The following is a 19,869-nucleotide window of genomic DNA, read 5'->3' on the forward strand; positions in this document are numbered from 1 at the left end:
ATGAAAGATTAAGAATTGAAACTATTCGGTCTCTGGAAACGGACGAATAGCGAGAGGCCCCTCTTACTGCAGACAGATTTCGACATAGTCTTAATGACTTAGATTAGAGGTAAACATAGAAGATCAATCTACGAATTCGGTGGTGGGGTCCGACAAATATAAAAGTGGGTTTGCTTATAACCTCACAATTGATTACAGATCATCTTCTGTATAGGCGATATTAACGTAGTATGTTATTTTTGTAATGCTTTAAAGTGGAGTAAGGACAATTTTAGAACATGTTTCATCAGGTTAATTCACAGAATTCGTATGTATGCAGTTTTAAATCGACATTAGAAGCTTTTCCTCAAGATGGTGAATGGTGATATTAATATAAAATTGTTATAAATGCCGATAGACGGACGTCTATCGGCACTCAGGAACTTCCTGGGCGTGTTATAACGCCCAGGCCACAGTATTACAATTTTTTCTACAGCAGGGCGACGAATGTATTTTCGCATAGCAACGGAGGGGAACTCGCGGGGGGTCAAGTGACGCGGGCCACGTACCATTAACATGCTTAGTTTGTGGTACCGAGCGCGAAAGAAAGTCATCGTGTTTTTGTTTTGTTACTATGTAAACTAACGTAATTTAATACTTAGGTACAATATATTCTATAACGGTGCGCTCAAACTGTTAATCTACATTTAATTTAGATTATTATTTGAAATACTAAGTAATGTAGAATTTAAATCACATTCATTCATGTTTTCCTCAGATTTTCGATTTCCTCCGATTTTAAGATTTTCTTATCAGTGTTCAATTTTAATTTAGTTAAATTTTATAAGAGACAATTAAGAACATTCAAAAATAAAGTGTCACGTATTTTTTTACGACGAATGACGAAAAACGACGTAATCGCGGACGAAGTCGCGGGCAACAGCTAGTATTTTATATTAAAATAGTGTTAATAGTGTAAATCATAATATTTTTTCACAATTAAAAATATTTCCTTTTTTCTGATGGTATTGGCATCGAATTAAACCGCGCTGTCGTTTCGTTCACTAAAAGTGATGTTATGAGGACCGAATATGTAGCCGCCTCAACTTACGGAAACGAGAGTAACCTGCGTTGTCTGTTAGTTATTGTATAGTCGAATTTAACGTTACATGGAAATTGGAATCTCAATATGTATATTATGTATACTTATATTAAATCTGTACATGAAATATATTTCCTAAATAATTATCACGGGGTGATTAGGGATCGACACTGATACCAACGAAGCAAACAGTAAAATTTTTGTCCGTCTGTCTGTCCGTATAACCGTTATAGAAACAAAAACTACTCGACGGATTTAAACGAAACTTGGTACAATTATTTTACATATTCCTGAGCAGAGCAGTAAAAGTAGAGTTAAAGGCTAAAGCTACACAGAAATCATATTGTATGAAAGAAATGTTCTTCTTATTATATTATAAAAAATATCTCCCGACATCATAAATGTATATCTTTTATGGTTGACTCACAATAACACGTGTAACTTCCGATAGCTTAGGAGTTCGAAGCTTTCTGATTATATTTGTCTATAACACTCTCAGTCCGTTTCAACTCAATTTTTATTTTCATGCATCAGTGCCAACTAAAAAATCTTTATCTCGAAAATCGAGCAAAGCTAAGAAAATGAGAAATAAGAGTTCTCAAGAATCGTTAGAGGTGATCGTTACAACATGTTTTATGCCGAGAACCTGAAACCGCTTCACAACGAGAATTGCGGCTCACAGCTGACCGCGAACGGCATGTACTATCCCGTGAGACCGAAACCTTCACTGAGAGGGTATAATGTCTCACAGCTGATCACGGCCGTCATATTTTATCTCGAGAATCTGAGACTTTTACTCAATATGAAGACCGTTTGACAAATGATAGGGTGCACCATAATATTATTCGATCTCTTGAAGATGAACATGAGCATAAGCAATGACTAGAGTAAGGACGCGAATATTACAATTAATTGAGACAAAAACGATTAATAAGTTTGTTTAATGAAAGATTAAGAATTGAAACTATTCGGTCTCTGGAAACGGACGAATAGCGAGAGGCCCCTCTTACTGCAGACAGATTTCGACATAGTCTTAATGACTTAGATTAGAGGTAAACATAGAAGATCAATCTACGAATTCGGTGGTGGGGTCCGACAAATATAAAAGTGGGTTTGCTTATAACCTCACAATTGATTACAGATCATCTTCTGTATAGGCGATATTAACGTAGTATGTTATTTTTGTAATGCTTTAAAGTGGAGTAAGGACAATTTTAGAACATGTTTCATCAGGTTAATTCACAGAATTCGTATGTATGCAGTTTTAAATCGACATTAGAAGCTTTTCCTCAAGATGGTGAATGGTGATATTAATATAAAATTGTTATAAATGCCGATAGACGGACGTCTATCGGCACTCAGGAACTTCCTGGGCGTGTTATAACGCCCAGGCCACAGTATTACAATTTTTTCTACAGCAGGGCGACGAATGTATTTTCGCATAGCAACGGAGGGGAACTCGCGGGGGGTCAAGTGACGCGGGCCACGTACCATTAACATGCTTAGTTTGTGGTACCGAGCGCGAAAGAAAGTCATCGTGTTTTTGTTTTGTTACTATGTAAACTAACGTAATTTAATACTTAGGTACAATATATTCTATAACGGTGCGCTCAAACTGTTAATCTACATTTAATTTAGATTATTATTTGAAATACTAAGTAATGTAGAATTTAAATCACATTCATTCATGTTTTCCTCAGATTTTCGATTTCCTCCGATTTTAAGATTTTCTTATCAGTGTTCAATTTTAATTTAGTTAAATTTTATAAGAGACAATTAAGAACATTCAAAAATAAAGTGTCACGTATTTTTTTACGACGAATGACGAAAAACGACGTAATCGCGGACGAAGTCGCGGGCAACAGCTAGTACATATAATAAAATCGTAGGAAAGTCAAAACTGTACATTGAATATTTTTTTAAAAGAATACATAATCCATGATCTATAATCGATATAGAAGCCAAAAATATAGTTTTTAGAATTTTTGTCTGTTTGTCTGTTTGTCTGTTTGTCTGTATGTTTGACCGAGCTAATCTCGAAAAGTACTGCATAGATTTACTTCAAATTTTGCATGAATATTCCTAAGAGGTCGGGTGAGGATAGTTTAAACATATTATCATGATATCACCTTCGCGGGAGGAGCTGTGAGCCTTTATTTTTCTTACATATTCCGTGTACTACGACAGCGTACAATCTAAAGACTCATGTTTAAATGTTGGTTTCGAGTAAGTCATGCTATTATCTAGCTTTACAAAATAAAAACTATGTCATTTACGTAATTTGGGCAGAGAAACAGTTAAATGAATCTTAGCAGTATAAAGACAAATTTGAAACAGCGCCATCTATTAAGTGTTAGAAAAATCAAAAACACGTTAACTATTGGAAATTAATAAGCAAATGACGCATATATAAATGTTGTTTGACAATATCTAGATTGACACTATAAAAATTATGCCATTTAAGTAACTTGGGAAGAGAAACATAGTTTAAAGAATGTAAGTTGTATAATGTTAATTTTGTAACAGCGCCATCTATGAGATTTCGTAAAAATCAAATCAATTTAGATGAATACACAGTTGGAAATTAATAATTTAAATATAATTATGTTATTTATTTAACTCTTTAGCCCATATCTTCCCTTCCCTATAAGGTATATTTCGTGTAAATAATAAATATACTACAAAATTTTTTAAACTGAGGGTAGATGTTTATTATTTTAAGTAAAACTAGACACCATTAATTAATCTAATATTGATTGCGTTCATTAGTTACAATTTTAAAAATCTTCGTATTTTATAAATTTACTAGCTTACCGCCCGCGGGTTCGTCCGCTTTGTCTAAAACCTAATAAATTATATACTAAAACCTTCCTCTTGAATCAGTCTATCTATTAAAAAAACCGCATCAAAATCCGTTGCGAAGTTTTAAAGATTTAAGCATACAAAGGGACATAGGGACAGAGAAAGCGATATACTATGTAGTGATATTTATAAAGCAATTGAATGCCATAAAACCAAAAATATCAAATGCAATCTTCGTGTTTTGTGAATTTTCACCATCATGCGTTCCCACAAAAAGTAAGTTGTTACTTATAGATATTTATTTTTTATAATGATAGCAATTCATGTTTTTTGTTGGTAGGTATTATATTACACTTTTAGAATGAAATAATAAAATGATGAATTCTTTTATTATTTTGAGGTGCATTGGGAACAGTAGTTTTTAATAAAATTTTATTTGTAAGTAGCTTTTTTTATAGATTTACAGTTAACTTTTGATTTTGTTATTTACAGATTCAATGCTCATAAAATTATATCGCCTTTGGAAGACGATTTCTGCTGATATTTTTACAACACCACTTGAAAATTGATGATTTGATGGTAAAGATAGTAGCAGCGAGGATTAAGTGGAAATTAGTAATCATCCGCTTCGTCAATTTTTGACTGAAGTTAATGTCCAACGTCCAATGGTTCAATCATTGGAAGTATCTCGGGAAATTTTGGAGGATATTTTTCAGGAAGGAGAGGAGGGGCAGCCAATCACATATCAAACGACTACGTTTTAGTACCGAAAAAAATGTTATTCCAAATGAAACGTAAATTTTGCACTCACAACTGTACAAGTAATGTTTTTATTTTGACTTTGCGGTTATCTGATTATAATAATTATCGTTATGGCTATCGAGGTACCGACCGTACTGGGATCAGAGAACATGATACAGTTCATCATCCAGGATTGCTAAGAGCATTTTAACACTGAAAAAGATGTTTTCTTTGAATCGTAGTTGCTTCATTTATTTATTTTTAATCATTTTACATAATATGTTTTATATTTTATAAATATAATATCATTTTCATTATTTAAGTAGATAAAATAAATTATGTAACGGTTTTATAAGAAAACACAGTATATTTATTAGGCGACGGTGATTTCTTCCAGGCAAAAGATATTCATCAGCTCAATAAAATTGAATAGTATGTTGTTAGTTATTCTTTAGATTCACAATTGTAATGAGCATTTCCGCAAGCAAGTTGTATCGTAGTTTAGATACCTATATCATAGTTTTGACATATTAAAGTTCCAACAAAACCCTCAAATTTTTGAGCAGGGTTGAGCAAGATAATTTGAAAAATGTGCCGTGTTAAGTATTATAGAAAAGGTTAGTTCGTTGGTAATTATTATTTCTTCTTCATTTACATGTTGTTAGTAAAAATAAACTTTGACTAACAGTCAAAGTATATTTTAACTAATACTACTTAATATCTATTATACCTACTTATGTTCAGTATTTATATTGTATTATTCATCATCATCAGCCCATATACGTTCCCACTGCTGCAGCTGGGACACGGGCCTCCTATGAGGGTACAGGCCTTAATCCACCACGCTGGCCAAGTGCGTGTTGGCGGATGACACATGTCATCGAACTTTTTAATTCTTCGACATGTCGGTTTCCTCACGATGTTTTCCTTCACCGTTCGAGCAGTGGTGATGTTACAACATGCGCAGATAAATTGAAAAATCAATTTATTTCCTGCGCGCTCGCCTGGTCTCGAACCCCGGACTTATCGATTCGAAGTCCGAGGTCAGTAGCCACCACTGCTTATCTGTATTATTATTGCTTGGTAATTAATATATTTTCATGTCGTATACCTAATTATAAACATAAGTTTGATGTGTAATTAGCTGGATTTATTTTTACACACTCACAAACTTATATTTTGTGTTAAAAGAGTGTTAATAGTGTAAATCATGATATTTTTTCACAATTAATAATAATCCTTTTTTCTAATGGTGTTGGCATTAAATTAAACCGCGCTGTCGTTTCGTTCACAAAAAGTGATGTTATGAGGAGCATATTCGGTCCTCATATCATAAAAAATCTGTGCGAAAACAATAAACACGTGTGAGGCCCTCACGGCAGATCGGGGCGGTCTGACGCGAAGTGGGGACAGCGTTGTCACTGTATCGCTCTTGCCACGCTGTTCAACAGACTTATTCGATAGTTCAGTTTTGTGTTAAGACCGCTGTGACAACCAACCCGTGAGACAACCAAACCCGGTCTCCCCTACTATCCCGTGAGACCGAAACCTTCACTGAGAGGGTATGACGTCTCACAGCTGATCGCAAACGGCATATTGTACTATCCCGTGAGACCGAAACCCTCACTGAGAGGGAATTACGTCTCACTACTGATCACGACAGTCATATTTTATCTCGAGAATCTGAAACTTTACTCAATATGAAGACCGTTTGACAAATGATAGGGTGCATCATAATATTATTCGATCTCTTGAAGATGAACATGAGTTTAAGCAATGACTAGAGTAGGGACGCGAATATTACAATTATATGAGACAAGAACGATTAATAAGTTTGTTTAATGAAAGATTAAGAATTGAAACTATTCGGTCTCTGGAAACGGACGAATAGCGAGAGGCCCCCGTCTTACTGCAGACAGATTTCGTCATAGTCTTAATGACTTGAGGTAAACAATCTACGAATTCGGTGGTGTGGTCTGACAAATATAAAAGTGGGTTTGCTTATAACCTCACAATTGATTACAGATCATCTTCTGTAAAGGCGTAGTATGTTCTTTTTGTAATGCTTTAAAGTGTAGTAAGGAGTCGGCTTTCATTTGAAGATACACCGGAACCTTTGAAATCACTACTTTTAGAGGAACATACTGTGCAATGTAAACTGTTATTAGACAATATTCGCTCTTATAGTAGCGCGTTTCAAATGATCCTTTGGTGCTCAATAATTATCAGAAGGTCCGTTCATGCTTACTTTTAAGATACAAGGTCAAGTTTACCATTTGATAGGATCCCTTTTGCCTGTAGGCCAACCTAAGTTTGTTTAAATAGGGTAAAAGTGGGATAGATGCCCCACTTTTTGAAATAGCCTCAATTTTAAAAACATGAATCTTATACGAACACTTTGTATGAATATAGCTAGGTTAATTATCTGTTTTGAATTACTATATATATTTTTTATCCTATCATTTATAGATAATGTGTAATAAACATTTTTGTAGAACACCTTTTTTGAGGATAGATGCCTGCAGAGTGGGATAGATGCCTTACATACTCTATAAACGCGAAATCTAATAAAATTTATATGATAAACCAGCAAATGTCATGTTAACATAGTTGTTCTGTTGTCCAAGAATATACTTGCGCTCGAACTCCTTCTTTTCTTTTGTATTTTCGTGGCGTGGTTCTCCTACAATCAGTATAAGGGCAGATCATTAATAAGTAAGTATACATAACAAAAAAAAGCAAATTAAACGAGTAAAATCGGTTAACATAGAGAAAACCTCTGGCGCAATCAGGTAAAAATATAAACGGTACCTGTGATTATCGATAATAACATATACATAATATGTATTGAGGGATAGATGCCCTTAGAGGCCCCTAAGGGCATCTATACCTCGAAAAAAAAGGGGCAACTATACTTTTTGATAAGGATAGCTGCCCCAGTATTTTTTTTATTAAATAAAAACAAAAGAGCCACTATTTTCACTTAGATTTGTAATTAATGAACCAGTGTATAGACATAATAAGAAATATAGTGAAATGCTTATAAAGTTATGCAAAGGCAAATATCAACCTTTTTAAATTTTAACGTGTTCGTGAAGTTCGCCGCGGATATTACAACACGCACTAGCGAAACACGTCTTCACCAAACAACAGCTCATGCGTACCCGAGGTGCGGGGTGATAGGAGCTCCTATTTAAATCATTAATTCGTAGTCACAACTCTGGGAAGTGAGGTTTTTTGAAAATGAGGCATCTATCCCGGTGCGGCATCTATCCCACTTTTACCCTATATTTTGTATTCGACTACAACGAATAGTGGAATACAAGAAATCAATATTTCTCAAATTTAAAACTGAACTCATTTCACAATTTTAGAACAGGTTAATTCGTATGTATGCAGTTTTAAATCGACATTAGAAGCTTTTCCTCAAGATGGTGATATCGGCACTCAGGAACTCCCTGGACGTGTTATAACGCCCAGGCCACAGTATTACAAATTTTTCCTAAAATAGAGCAACGAATGTATTTTCGCATAGCAACGGAGGGGAACTCGCGGGGGGTCAAGTGACGCGTCACGCGGGCCACTTACCACAAACATGCTTAGTTTGTGGTACCGAGCGCGAAAGAAAGTCATCGTGTTTTTAGTAAAGTTACTATGTTAACTAACGTAATTTAATACTTAAGTACATATTCTATAATGGTGTGCTCAAACTGTTAATCTACATTTAATTTAGATTATTATATTTTGATACTAAGTAATGTAGAATTTAAATCACATTCATTCATGTTTTCTTCAGATTTTAAGATTTTCTAATCAGAGTGTTCAATTTTAATGTAAGTAGTTAAATTTTATAAGAGACAATAATTAAGAACATTCAAAAATAAAGTGTCACGTATTTTTTTTAAACGACGAATGACGAAAAACGACCTAATCGCGGACGAAGTCGCGGGCAACAGCTAGTATCATGGATAAATATATGTATCTATAAATAGGCATAGTGATATCTATCATCGGTGCTCAATTTAAGATAAAATCTCTGCATAAAAGCATCAAATGAAATAAAAATGTATGTTAATTGACTTAAAATGAATATTGATTTCTTTCAATATATGTATTACGTAATAATTTTAATATCTGTCTGATTCATCTTTTCTATTAATATCAATGCTTGAGGCTTTCTTATGCAAATTTTATAGACCTCAAATCGTGTTTTAAAAATAGCTCGGTAGAGATTTATGTAATGGAAAATTGATTATTGCTCTTTATTTTATAACACTCGCGTAAAATTAAGAAGAAAATCTATGAACTATTGCTCTCAACTGGATTACACTCGTTAGCAAATTGGCATAGTGCTTATGGATAGCATAAACTTGTTCTGCCACTAATTGATTGTTGAAGCCAGGATGCGTCTGCATAGCTCTCATCTTGCAATATCCATATTCTTGTAAATTGTCGGCAAACTGGGCTTTGGAGAAACTCACTTGATCGTCATAGTATTACGGTGCATTTAGATTTTTGATCAAACGAGAATGCTCATTCTAACCCTCCTGTGTCAAATTATTTTAGTGGAAACAGGCGTAAAGCATTCTTTCGTTGTTCTTAGTGCGTTAGAAAAGATTCTATGAAATGTTCTAATACTAAACAACACAGAATACGAGTTTTCGTTTACACTAAAAAATCACGAAAGAATGCTCTACCTAGGTCCATGTTCATTCGCTTATGTCTTTACACAGCAGATTATGATGGTTTTTTTTTAAATAGACATAAGACAATAAGGTTTTCGTACATAATTTATTAGATTTTAGATATAGCGGGCGAAGCCGCGGGCAGAAAGCTAGTTTCTAATATTCGAACTGTTGTTATCACTTTGTAAAACATAAAGTTATGTTAATGATCTGTCGGCACCTTATTAATTTTGAGAAAGCGTGTTTCATTAAGAGTGTGGGTTAAATTTATGTACATTTTGTTATCTTTAAAGAATTTGTTACTCGTGACAAGGAACCGTATAACGTAATATAAAACTCATACAATTTCTTTTTATTTACATAATAGAGAAACAAAATTTTATTACGATTTATGTTTTTTACCCAATTCATCTAATTTTATATTATATTTAACTTAATGTAATAATCGTTGCCTTCATATGTTTATAATTGCAGATACATCAGACATAAATACCCACGGCTCTTAGAAAAAAACAGATACTATTTCAGATACCTGATTTACCCCGTTCGCGTTGCTTAATTAGACTTTAAAGTAAACCCATCCCATCCACCCTATAATTCCTGAACAATTATGCTAGAAATAACATTTTTCATAACTACAAAGGTTTTTTTACATTGTTAGATATTATTGCATCTCACATACTTCATGCTACATTTTGCTTCCACATTTCATAGTGAAATAGTTATTTCTTGGAATAATTTTCCAATCACTGCGGACGATATTGATGCAAAGATGCGCGTTTGTCTCAGGAGAAATTGGAATAGCAATCCGTAACATGCGTCCGAGGTAAGTTACTGGAATTACCACATTCCACCATATTACCTTGTACTTACACTTGTTAATTAGTTATAAGGAAATCGTCATACACTTTCTTCCGTTCACATCAAATTGTTTAGAGTGCATACATATTTGTACGGGCATTTTAGAAAATGATTTTTAATTCTTTACGTATTTTATTTTACGGTAATTATTATTACAGCCGTTAGAAAAAATTAAATGACTCACAAATCTAAGCAATTGTAATTCAAACTGTGTAATTCAAATTAGGAATGAAATATTGTTTCTGGTATGATTAAAATCGTATTATCGGAGTTATTGTCTCGTGTATGCAACGTTTTTGTGCTATAGATAATTAATCTTAAAGTAATTGGATGCAATTAAATCGTCATATCAATCAGCGTTGCATATCAACCCGCCTAGAAAGATAGCGTGCTACCTATTTAATTTTTAAACTTTTTTAAACAACGATTTCATTTATTTCAAGGATTAAATAATAATAAAGATGGATCCTTAATTCCATACGTTGTAAATCTTATTATAAAATCAATATTGATAAAAAATGGGAATATCGTAAATATGTTCCAATAATAATTAAGAGATACATACTTACCCATATCTATTTGAGTTTCAGCATATAAGCTTTTTCCTTGACAAAGGCAAGCGTTTTTATTGTAGGTATACTTTAAGTTATAAATACTTGAACGTTTTATTTCAGATTTCCGATATAGCAAATTCAATTTATCATTAAATAAATCAAGTTGATTAACAATCTTCATCTGTACATTATATGCTATAAATCTATAACGGTAAGCAACTACTGAATAGAACTGATTAAATTAAAAGGATATAAATAAAACATATGAGATTCTCGTTTGTGACGTGCAAAAACCGGAAATAATTATATTTCTGTATTATCTGAGTAACCGAGCCACTTTTTACATGGCATGTAAATACTCGAGATTCGGTCAGCGTCTACCGTTATGATTTCAATCGTTTTATTTTATAACGGTTTATATATGAATAAAATGTATGTTTAAATTACACTCTCAATCGGTGTGAAATCTTCAAATTAGGTTTTTAATACGAGATACATCTCGGTTGTTTAATGAAGTGGTGATTACGCCTATATGGTGTTTACCGTAATATATTAGAACAACTTTTTCAGTGTTTTCTTTATCTTCCTAATTTTTTGGGTCAATTAAATAACATTTATACCTAAAAATATAAAAAAAAATCTTACTTAGATACATAGATAACAAATATATTTTTATCTGTTGACATAAGAACGATAACCTGTCAAAAAGCCCTACAAGTACATTTGCCGCGCTTTTGATATCGTTTTTTTTCTAAAAATATTTTGCACCTAGATTTTTTCATTGTCTACTTATTGTTTTTTACTTGTACATTATAAATTTACAAATTATATAATATCAAAAAGCGATGAAAAGAATCAGCGTCCATGCGTTAAATAATGGTTCGTTAATTTCAATACTTTATCGGTGGTTATGCATGTAATATTGATATCGATACGTCGCCTCGCTTCAGATAGTTGAGGTAGGTATCATATTTCCTGCTTAAAAATTTAATTTCTATGTAATTGTGAATAAATATCAATGGTTTAATTTGTTCATGTGTTAATATGTGTGTGATAATAATTTTTTTAGTAGGTAAATATATCTTGTTCCCAAGTATGAAATAAATATCTCATGATGCACATACATACCTATGTATATGCATTGTGCATAGGAATAAGAAATCAATTTTTATCGTTAGATTGTATTTATTCTAATGAATCTAAGGTCATGTTGATAATAAAGTGAATAATTATGTTAGAATCGAAACGTTGTTGTTATTATGAGCATGATTTATTACGAAATGAGTTCCTAAATTTCATTTTATTCGGTAAAGTGAACGTTAACTACGAACTTGTGAACAAGGATTAATTATGAATCTTTCAGTGCTAATTTTATTCTTGTGCAATTTGTATTGTGGGAACGGTTTTGGAAGACATCAGGTGAAACTTACCTTTTTTCCTTTTGGGCATCACTCTCACACCGAACGCTTGTTCCGTCACTAGGCACAAGGATAGAGTCAATAAACAGTATCTGGCACTGCACCCCATTTTCACAATGTTCGTTTGCCTTCCCGATAATACTATGTAGGCACTATGGTACCGCGCATTTGCAACACGTTAACAGCCCTTTAATCCGGTATCGCGTGGGACACGCGCGAACACACGAAACAAAATTTACTATGCCGATGCACGGCAGGCAGGCACACGGCTGTCAAGTGAACCGCCCGACTACCCTATATTTTGACTTGTAGCAATTTGGCAGTGCGAATTCCACTTGTATATAAAACCTTTCGCCGGCTCGGGGCGGGCGGTCATTGGCTGTGCGTCGGCTGCGCCGCGCTCGAAGGTGAAGGGAGCTGGTAGTGGTACTCCCCCCACTCGCGGGCTGCAGCGGGGGAACGCAGCGCCAGGGTCGGCAGACACTTTTGCTATCGTCGGAGCGATAGCTATATGCGCTGGAGTGTACCGTTGTGCCCTGCTTACGTCACGACGACTTATCTACGTTCTCATGAATTAAATCTCTTAATTTTTAAGGTCATCGTTCACCATGAGATAGGAATGTAACGAAATAATTGTAGCACGATACAAGGCAAAAATGTACCTTTCAGTTTTCTTTTCAATGTATTTTGTTACTGTAATAATTTCGTAACATTTTTTAAGTTCTAAACTAAATGCATTAATTATTTTTTATAAGCTATTCGTGAGTTCGGTGTATTTGTGAAACTACGGATCTTTTTGTAAGAGGCTTGGTATTTCTTTTTCCTGTGGGTGGAGTCACACCGGTTGTTAGTTAAATATTTATTGTTTACTTTAATTTCAACACAAAGTTTCCAATAAATAATCATATGTACATATAAGTAGACATAAATATATCAATCGGAAAATTTTTCGTGTGTCGTATACAACATCTATAGACATTCGATCTACCGTTAAAGACTTTTTATTTGCCATAACCGAAAGTTAATAAAAAGCCATCACGTACGTTTGCACCACATTCATATCCAATAATATATATATCTCCTTAATTTCAATTATTATGATTATAATCTGAAATAAGTATGGAGTTAAAAAGTTAAGAGAAACGCACAAATGTGAAAGTTAAATTTTCCAGTATCGTCCATATCAATTTTTCTGGTTCTATCGTATGGCCATACTCTATAAATCTTTTTAGGAATGGACGAAAGGAAATGAAATAAGAGGATGAAATTAAAAACACCTGCAATTATTTTAATTCTACCTTGTACCTATAGTATCTATTATATTATTTATTCTGTGCTATTACTATGTTTATTTTTATACCTGATAAATAAGGTAGATATTACAGCTAACAAATATGTAAATACTGATTTAATAATTTAATAATATAATAATAATAATAAAATAAAAATAAAAAAATTTAAAATGTTAAAAGGAAATCTGTGATACAATTTCACGAAAGTAACTTTTACGTAAGATTACGGATTCGTATTGAATTTTAATGTTAAATATTATTATAACTATTAAAGAGCGTAAAAGAAAAAAGTCGCGGAATGGAGTTACGAGACGGAAATAATCTTGGCGGTTATGTAAGTACTGGAAGTCGTATAAAGATGCGTAAAGTGTTAATTGATCTATACTTTTATAGTAAGTTGTATGCCGATTGAAATAAAATCATTATGCACATTCCTCATTAAAGACTTGATTCTGAAAGAATCAAAATAATTATACTACTTATTAGTTATTACGTACTTTTCAATATGAAATCCAATCGTAATACTGAAAAAGGCAATAACGTTAATAGAGACGAAAACGTGATTTATCGTTTTTGCCTGTATTTCTATGCATACCAAATAATATGTTATAACTAGCTGTCCCGGAAAATGTTGTTCTGCCTTACTCTCACTTAGGGGTATGAAAAATAGATGTTGTCCGATTCTAAAACCTAGTGGAAATGCAAATAAAATTTCATGACAATCGGTCAAGCCGTTTCGGAGGACTTTAACTTCAAACACCATGACGCGAACATTTTATGTATCAGATAACATCATGATAACATAGTTTAAACTTTAAACCGTCTATCTATGTCTAAGTCTATATTATGTTTTTTCTTTATTTTTTACTTATTTTATTATATAATTTTCAATCTTTAATGTTTGATCGTAAATGTATTACAAATAATTTTTTAATAAATTGGCAATAATTTCTACATAAGTTGGTATTCGTTTCATAACTAGTAAGTATTTCAGGAGTATGTCTTTATGTTCTGATTATTACTGCATTTGTAATATGAATAAAAAATAAATATTACAACTGACTAAATAAAAATTGAATTAATTAAAAAAGTTCGTTCAAAAAAGGAACACTGAAACAGATGCATAATGCATCTGCCCCATACGTCACAAGGGGACATAGGAATTCGCTTTATAAGCATGAGTTTCGAAGTTATTTTAATACTTATAATTATGTCTTAAATTGAAAAAGATATCGTTTGTTAATTAAGTTAACACTGAAAGTAGGTTTTTAAAGGAGAAACATTTAGTTTATAAGCAGACTTTATCGAAGCGTATATTTAGTTACGCTCTATGCAGCTACTTGAATATTAAAGAAACTGTTAACGCTAGGTTTAGTCTATAATACCGATTTCACTTATTTTTAAGTTCTACTTTTTATTTTAAGATAACTGCGTCATATAGAAAACGAACTGAATAGATAAAATTATATAATTGAGTAATTTATTGAAATTTATTTTTTATATGATATACCTATGCTAAAATATACAGAGAAATGATCTCACCTCATTAAAAGGTTACACATAATATTGCATATATGTATCTATTTTTATAAATAGAAGGTGTTTAGGAAATAACACATAGAATTAATTTCTTAACGGACAACGTAAGCTTTATAATTTTCTTGCATTTTGTACGCTCTCTCCTGTAGTCATAATACTTTTGTTGTCATGAGGCTATTATTAAAATAGCTTCATAAATTTAATCAAAAGATTTTTTAATGCTATAACATAAAAATACAAATAAAAAACACCCAAAAATGCTCATATTATGTATTTCTCATCGATTTAGGGAAATATCCCTTATGTGCCTCAAATGAACAATAATTTTAATGTAGAGATTAAATTGATATGCGCCATAAAGACAAAACTGAGAAAATTTTAAGAACAAAACAGAGAATACTTTTGCAGGGGGATTTACTCAAATGACTATTGGCCTTCATATTTAACGCTATGGTTGATATTTATAAAACACAAAAACCTCTAAATATTTATCGTTCCTGATTCTCTTTCCTACATTTTTCATACATTACTAAGACTAGAAAGGTAATCTTTTAAGAATTTATTACATGTATCATTAAACTTTTTCAAGTGAAATAAATCATTGTATTTTCCTTCCGACTACCAAGTAATAAGTACTGTATGCATAATGTGTTATATTCGGTATGTTACACTAATTGACGATTAGTCACAGTTGAATTAAAATGCAAAATAAATTCTTTACGAAGGCTTAAGAAAATATATTTTTGTTGTATTTTTTAGGTACTTAACATGGAAAATTAAAGGAATATTACCAATCATAATTTACTTTTGTAATCGTTATAAAGGAAATTAATACCGTAAATTTCCATTTATTTGTTATTGAAGAAACAATAAACGTACCGTGTGCATAAGTTTGTGTATAAATACAGAATTATTGAAAGTGAAAAAGAGAGTTGCCAAATTACTGTGCTATTACATTAGTAAACTGTTATAATAAGAGTTAACAAACAATGATCAAAAACTAGTATAATTTCTTATTATTATTCTGTAAGCTAACAACTTAGCTTGTAATTAAAGTAAATACTGAATAAGACGTTTGCATTACAGATATAAATAGCTTCATGTTGAAGTAGACCATCCCTTTACCGTGTAAAAGGAGGACTTGTTGGGATTTCGCAATCATAAATATGAGAAGATTCGTTATCTGTGGGTCTGCCCAATGATCCCACTCCACAGCGTAAATGTCCAAGCTTAAGTCTTCACTAGCCTGTAATAAATAAATAGGTATAAATCAACGTTCGGAATATTACATAGGGACCGTTTGATATAATTTTTGAAGATATTTTGCCATCTTCATGATTTCTGATCATGTAGAGCTCAATAATTCATCTTTTTGAGTTTTTGTTCATTTCAAATTCTAAAATACATATTACGATAGTAATCTTATTGTATACCGTCGTATAAAAGATTTAAAAACATAATTGAGTAGTTATGATGGTTAATAAGCGTTGTAATTTTAACGCTGCAGAGCGTCTAAACCGAAAAGTTTCTAAATTATTTATTTAGCAAGAGTTAAGAATTTTTTGTTTAAGAACTAAATACAATGTATTTTTTTGTTCTGTGAAAGGCTGGTCTTTGATTATCGCTCCGTCTGGCAAACGATAATGCACTCTAGAAGTACGCACTTGTTTATTATAAGAAAAACAAATTTCTATAAATTTAGTATAAAAAGTGTATGGGAAGATGGACGCCCAGAGAGAATAAAATTCCAAGTTCCTTACACGGAATGTCGAAGCTATCCATGTACTTGTGTACTATCTCACCATGGAACTGGTCTGCCAGTTCTATCATTAATTTGTTACTATGTAGTTACATAGAAATAAATTGCCGCAGTATTTAGTGGAATTTTTCGAAAAATTGGAAGAGCATGAACAAGCTTAAACGCATAAGAGAGCCTCTAGCCCAGTAACTTATCATAAAGCTTATATCGTCCACGCGACAACAGAAACTTTCATAATAGTTTGATTTGAATAAAATTATGTTTTAGTTATTTTGAAAGCAGGAAGATTCCTACTAATTTATTCGGCCGGTCACTAGCATAAATTTATTTTTTTAGTTTTATAGCAAATTAAATATGGTGTAAGATTTCAAAAATTTTAAAGCAGGCATAGAGATGATGATTTTAAACCAGTCCTTACCTTTATCAAGTTACTCGCAAAGTAACAAGGCGTGAACATATGGGTTGCTGCGCTGATAGCAAATATAGTGTATTTTACGTCAATGTGATCGCTTAAATATAATTGATACAGATTCATTGCAATTAAAAGCGACGTAACTAAAAATACCATAAATAGCCAACCACCATAAAATTCTTGCAAATCATTATAAAAATCGAGGGCTTCCTGGTGATCCTTTATAGCTTCTTTGACGCGTATTTTGAGCTCATCTCTGTCTTCAGAATCTTTAAAAGCACGATACATCTTGTGACTGACCAATTTTAATTTCATACAAAGGTGTGTCGTGGCTATGCAAAACGATCCATCAAACCCGACAAAGTTTGGACATAATGTTATACATTGGACTATATTATACCCGAACACAAATTCAAATAATGGTGTTTCAAATTGTTTATCTTCTAGATTTTTAATTTCCAATTCGTGAACCATGTATCGCTTACCAACGTCACTCTTGAGGCTCTCATAGATCGTTGCAACGCTGGCGTACAACGGAAACTGGGTACTCAATAGTAGAGGTATTACAATCCAACAGAACTGTCCAAGCTTACCTATTTTTATATATTGTTCATATATCTCTTGATAATCTTCTTCTAATTCGTTACCTTTCAGTAAGTCATCTGTAATTTTTTGTAAGAGTTGGGCGAATATTTCTGTCTTACTGTTGACGTAGAAATATTTAAAAAAGAATAAAGAGGTAAGTATTCCAATTGATATGTTTCTCGTGAGATTCACCAAATCTTGTGTTACTGTGCATTTATATAAGTACAGAAAAAACCAGTAAAGCATGAGTGAATTTACACCGACAACAGAGTAAAATAAGATAGCTCTCTTTCGGTAATTGCTGGTGTTTGGATAAATGAGAGCAAAGGCTAAAGCGAATGCACATTGACGGAATGTTTCGTGAAAAGATTTAAATTTTTGTTCAGTCATTTCTATTTATTTCAGATGCAATATTGCACCACGTCGGCTTAGAACCATGAATGTGTGAAGTTCGAAGCAATAAATATGCGATGACGTTTTCTAATGGGAAAGCTTGGCATCAACATTAGTCGTAATCACAGGAAAATTGCTAAGCATTTTAGAGTCATTATGGTGTCCGTAATGATAGTATCTGGCAATCCTTTATCAGCGTTCCACATTAGTTAAATGAGTTTGAATTAAACACGTGATTATTTCGCGTAAACGCAAATTTAATATGCAAAAGTGGTTGGTAATTGTCTAAAGTTTCCACGACTTGAGGTGATATGTGGAACGGGTTTACTTCGCGTTTATAATGTGTGCCGATAAAACATATGAATCCATAAATGTTGGCTTTTTATTTCGTATCTAGTAACGAACGTAGGTACCTATTTTGACCTCTCCATAAATAAATGATATATTTGAGAAACAAATTTATTACACTATGATTGAGTGCTCTTATTACTTTATTAAATATCGATAAATTAGGCAATATTGAATAAACCAACTAGTTAAAACGTATTGAAATATTACGTAGCGAAATGAACCACTTTATGTCATTCAAAGTACACCGAATTAAGGTATAATTTATGGTTACATAATTATTTTGGGATACACACGTTACGACGAGAGTGAATGTGGTCCGGTTTTGATTTTTATTTTTAAACCCGCGTGAGAGAGATTTTGGACAGGATACCTACCTACGACAAAGTTACGAAATTTTTTGCAGTAATGACATATCATGCATTAAGCGTCATCCTGTTTACTTATTTAAGTGTGCAATTTAAAATTTGGTATTATTTATCATATGTATTTTAATATTTTTTACATCGTCTATAGTGCATTTTATCTAAGTAAACAAATTGATTAATTTTGTTGGTCAATAATAAGAACATTTTATGAAGCAATTAACACATTAAATGGGGCGGCGAATATAAAACAACTAGACCGCCTCTTCTTTTTCTTAATTACTTGACTATAAAATTTATCATTTTCGTAATAATTGACCAAAATGAGCAAATACGAACCAACTACCGCGCCCACGTTTACAAGTAATTATAATATAATTAATAAGATATCAAGTGAATTATAAAAAATTAAACCTTCAAATACATCTTCAGTGCTAATTTTAATTGATATAGGTACGTACTTATATTTCATCCAACAATACATAACGTGTAAAAACCATTCCGTTTTATGTTGTTTTTCTCTGAAATATAATTTTAATATGTTTACATTTATGGACAGTTTACACGGAGCTAGTAACTAAATATTAGTACTAATACTATGTTTATCCAGACATTTATGATTTAAAATTATATAGTTTACTGTAAATATTATGATGATTGAGATGATGTATTATTTTTATTTATTTACTCTTTATTGTACAACAGTCTTATAAAATAAAAGTACACTGTACAACAAAACCATTCAAAATGTACAAATGGCGGCCTTATGGCTCTAAGCCATGCTGCATGTATGTCTATGCTGGGATTTTCAGTATTTGGAAACAATTTAGAATATCAATATAATGTTTGGAACGTGAAAAGTTCAAATTTTGTTCTAAAAATTGTTATTTAAAAATGTAGGAAACGTAGGATAGAAACGGGGGAAAAAGTCATCTGTTTTACTGTGCTTATATAAGCCTAGGTAAAATGTAATTCAATTGAGATATGAACTTCGTTTACAAAACTACCAGTATAGTAATATTATATTTACCTAA

General features: G+C 32.3%; 2 protein-coding genes across 3 annotated transcripts in view; both read right to left on the reverse strand.

Annotated features, from left to right (window-relative positions):
• The window catches only part of stw (laccase), a 66,076-nt gene extending 53,787 nt beyond the window's left edge, over positions 1–12,289 (reverse strand). For both annotated transcript variants that reach the window (XM_089699362.1, XM_089699363.1), the window contains exon 1: positions 12,155–12,289. In XM_089699362.1, coding sequence (XP_089555488.1) covers positions 12,155–12,251 — 97 coding nt within the window. In that variant the 5' untranslated portion in view covers positions 12,252–12,289. The remainder of the gene's footprint in view (positions 1–12,154) is intronic.
• Positions 12,290–12,431: 142 nt separating this feature from the next.
• Positions 12,432–18,134, reverse strand: LOC149486058 (odorant receptor 10-like). The gene is made up of 3 exons (XM_089698552.1): positions 17,151–18,134; positions 16,018–16,219; positions 12,432–12,658 (listed from the first exon to the last, which is right to left on the reverse strand). The coding sequence occupies exons 1-3, from the start codon at positions 18,117–18,119 to the stop codon at positions 12,432–12,434; spliced, it is 1,398 nt and encodes a 465-aa protein (XP_089554678.1). The 5' UTR covers positions 18,120–18,134.
• Between the last annotated feature and the right edge of the window lie 1,735 nt (positions 18,135–19,869).

Source organism: Colias philodice, chromosome 9 (genome assembly GCF_061535455.1).
Source record: "Colias philodice isolate Cphi_HAF_F1 chromosome 9, ilColPhil1 Martin Lab GWU primary, whole genome shotgun sequence".
NCBI classification, from domain to species: Eukaryota; Metazoa; Arthropoda; class Insecta; order Lepidoptera; family Pieridae; genus Colias; species Colias philodice.

Coding starts and splice junctions, on each gene's coding strand:
- LOC149486058 (XM_089698552.1), bottom strand. CDS start 18,119: ATGACTGAACAAAAATTTAAATCTTTTCACGAAACATTCCGTCAATGT. Junction 16,220..17,150: donor TTGCGAGTAACTTGATAAAG/GTAAGGACTGGT, acceptor TATTTATTACAG/GCTAGTGAAGACTTAAGCTT. Junction 12,659..16,017: donor AGTATTTACTTTAATTACAA/GCTAAGTTGTTA, acceptor GGTACACTCCAG/CGCATATAGCTATCGCTCCG.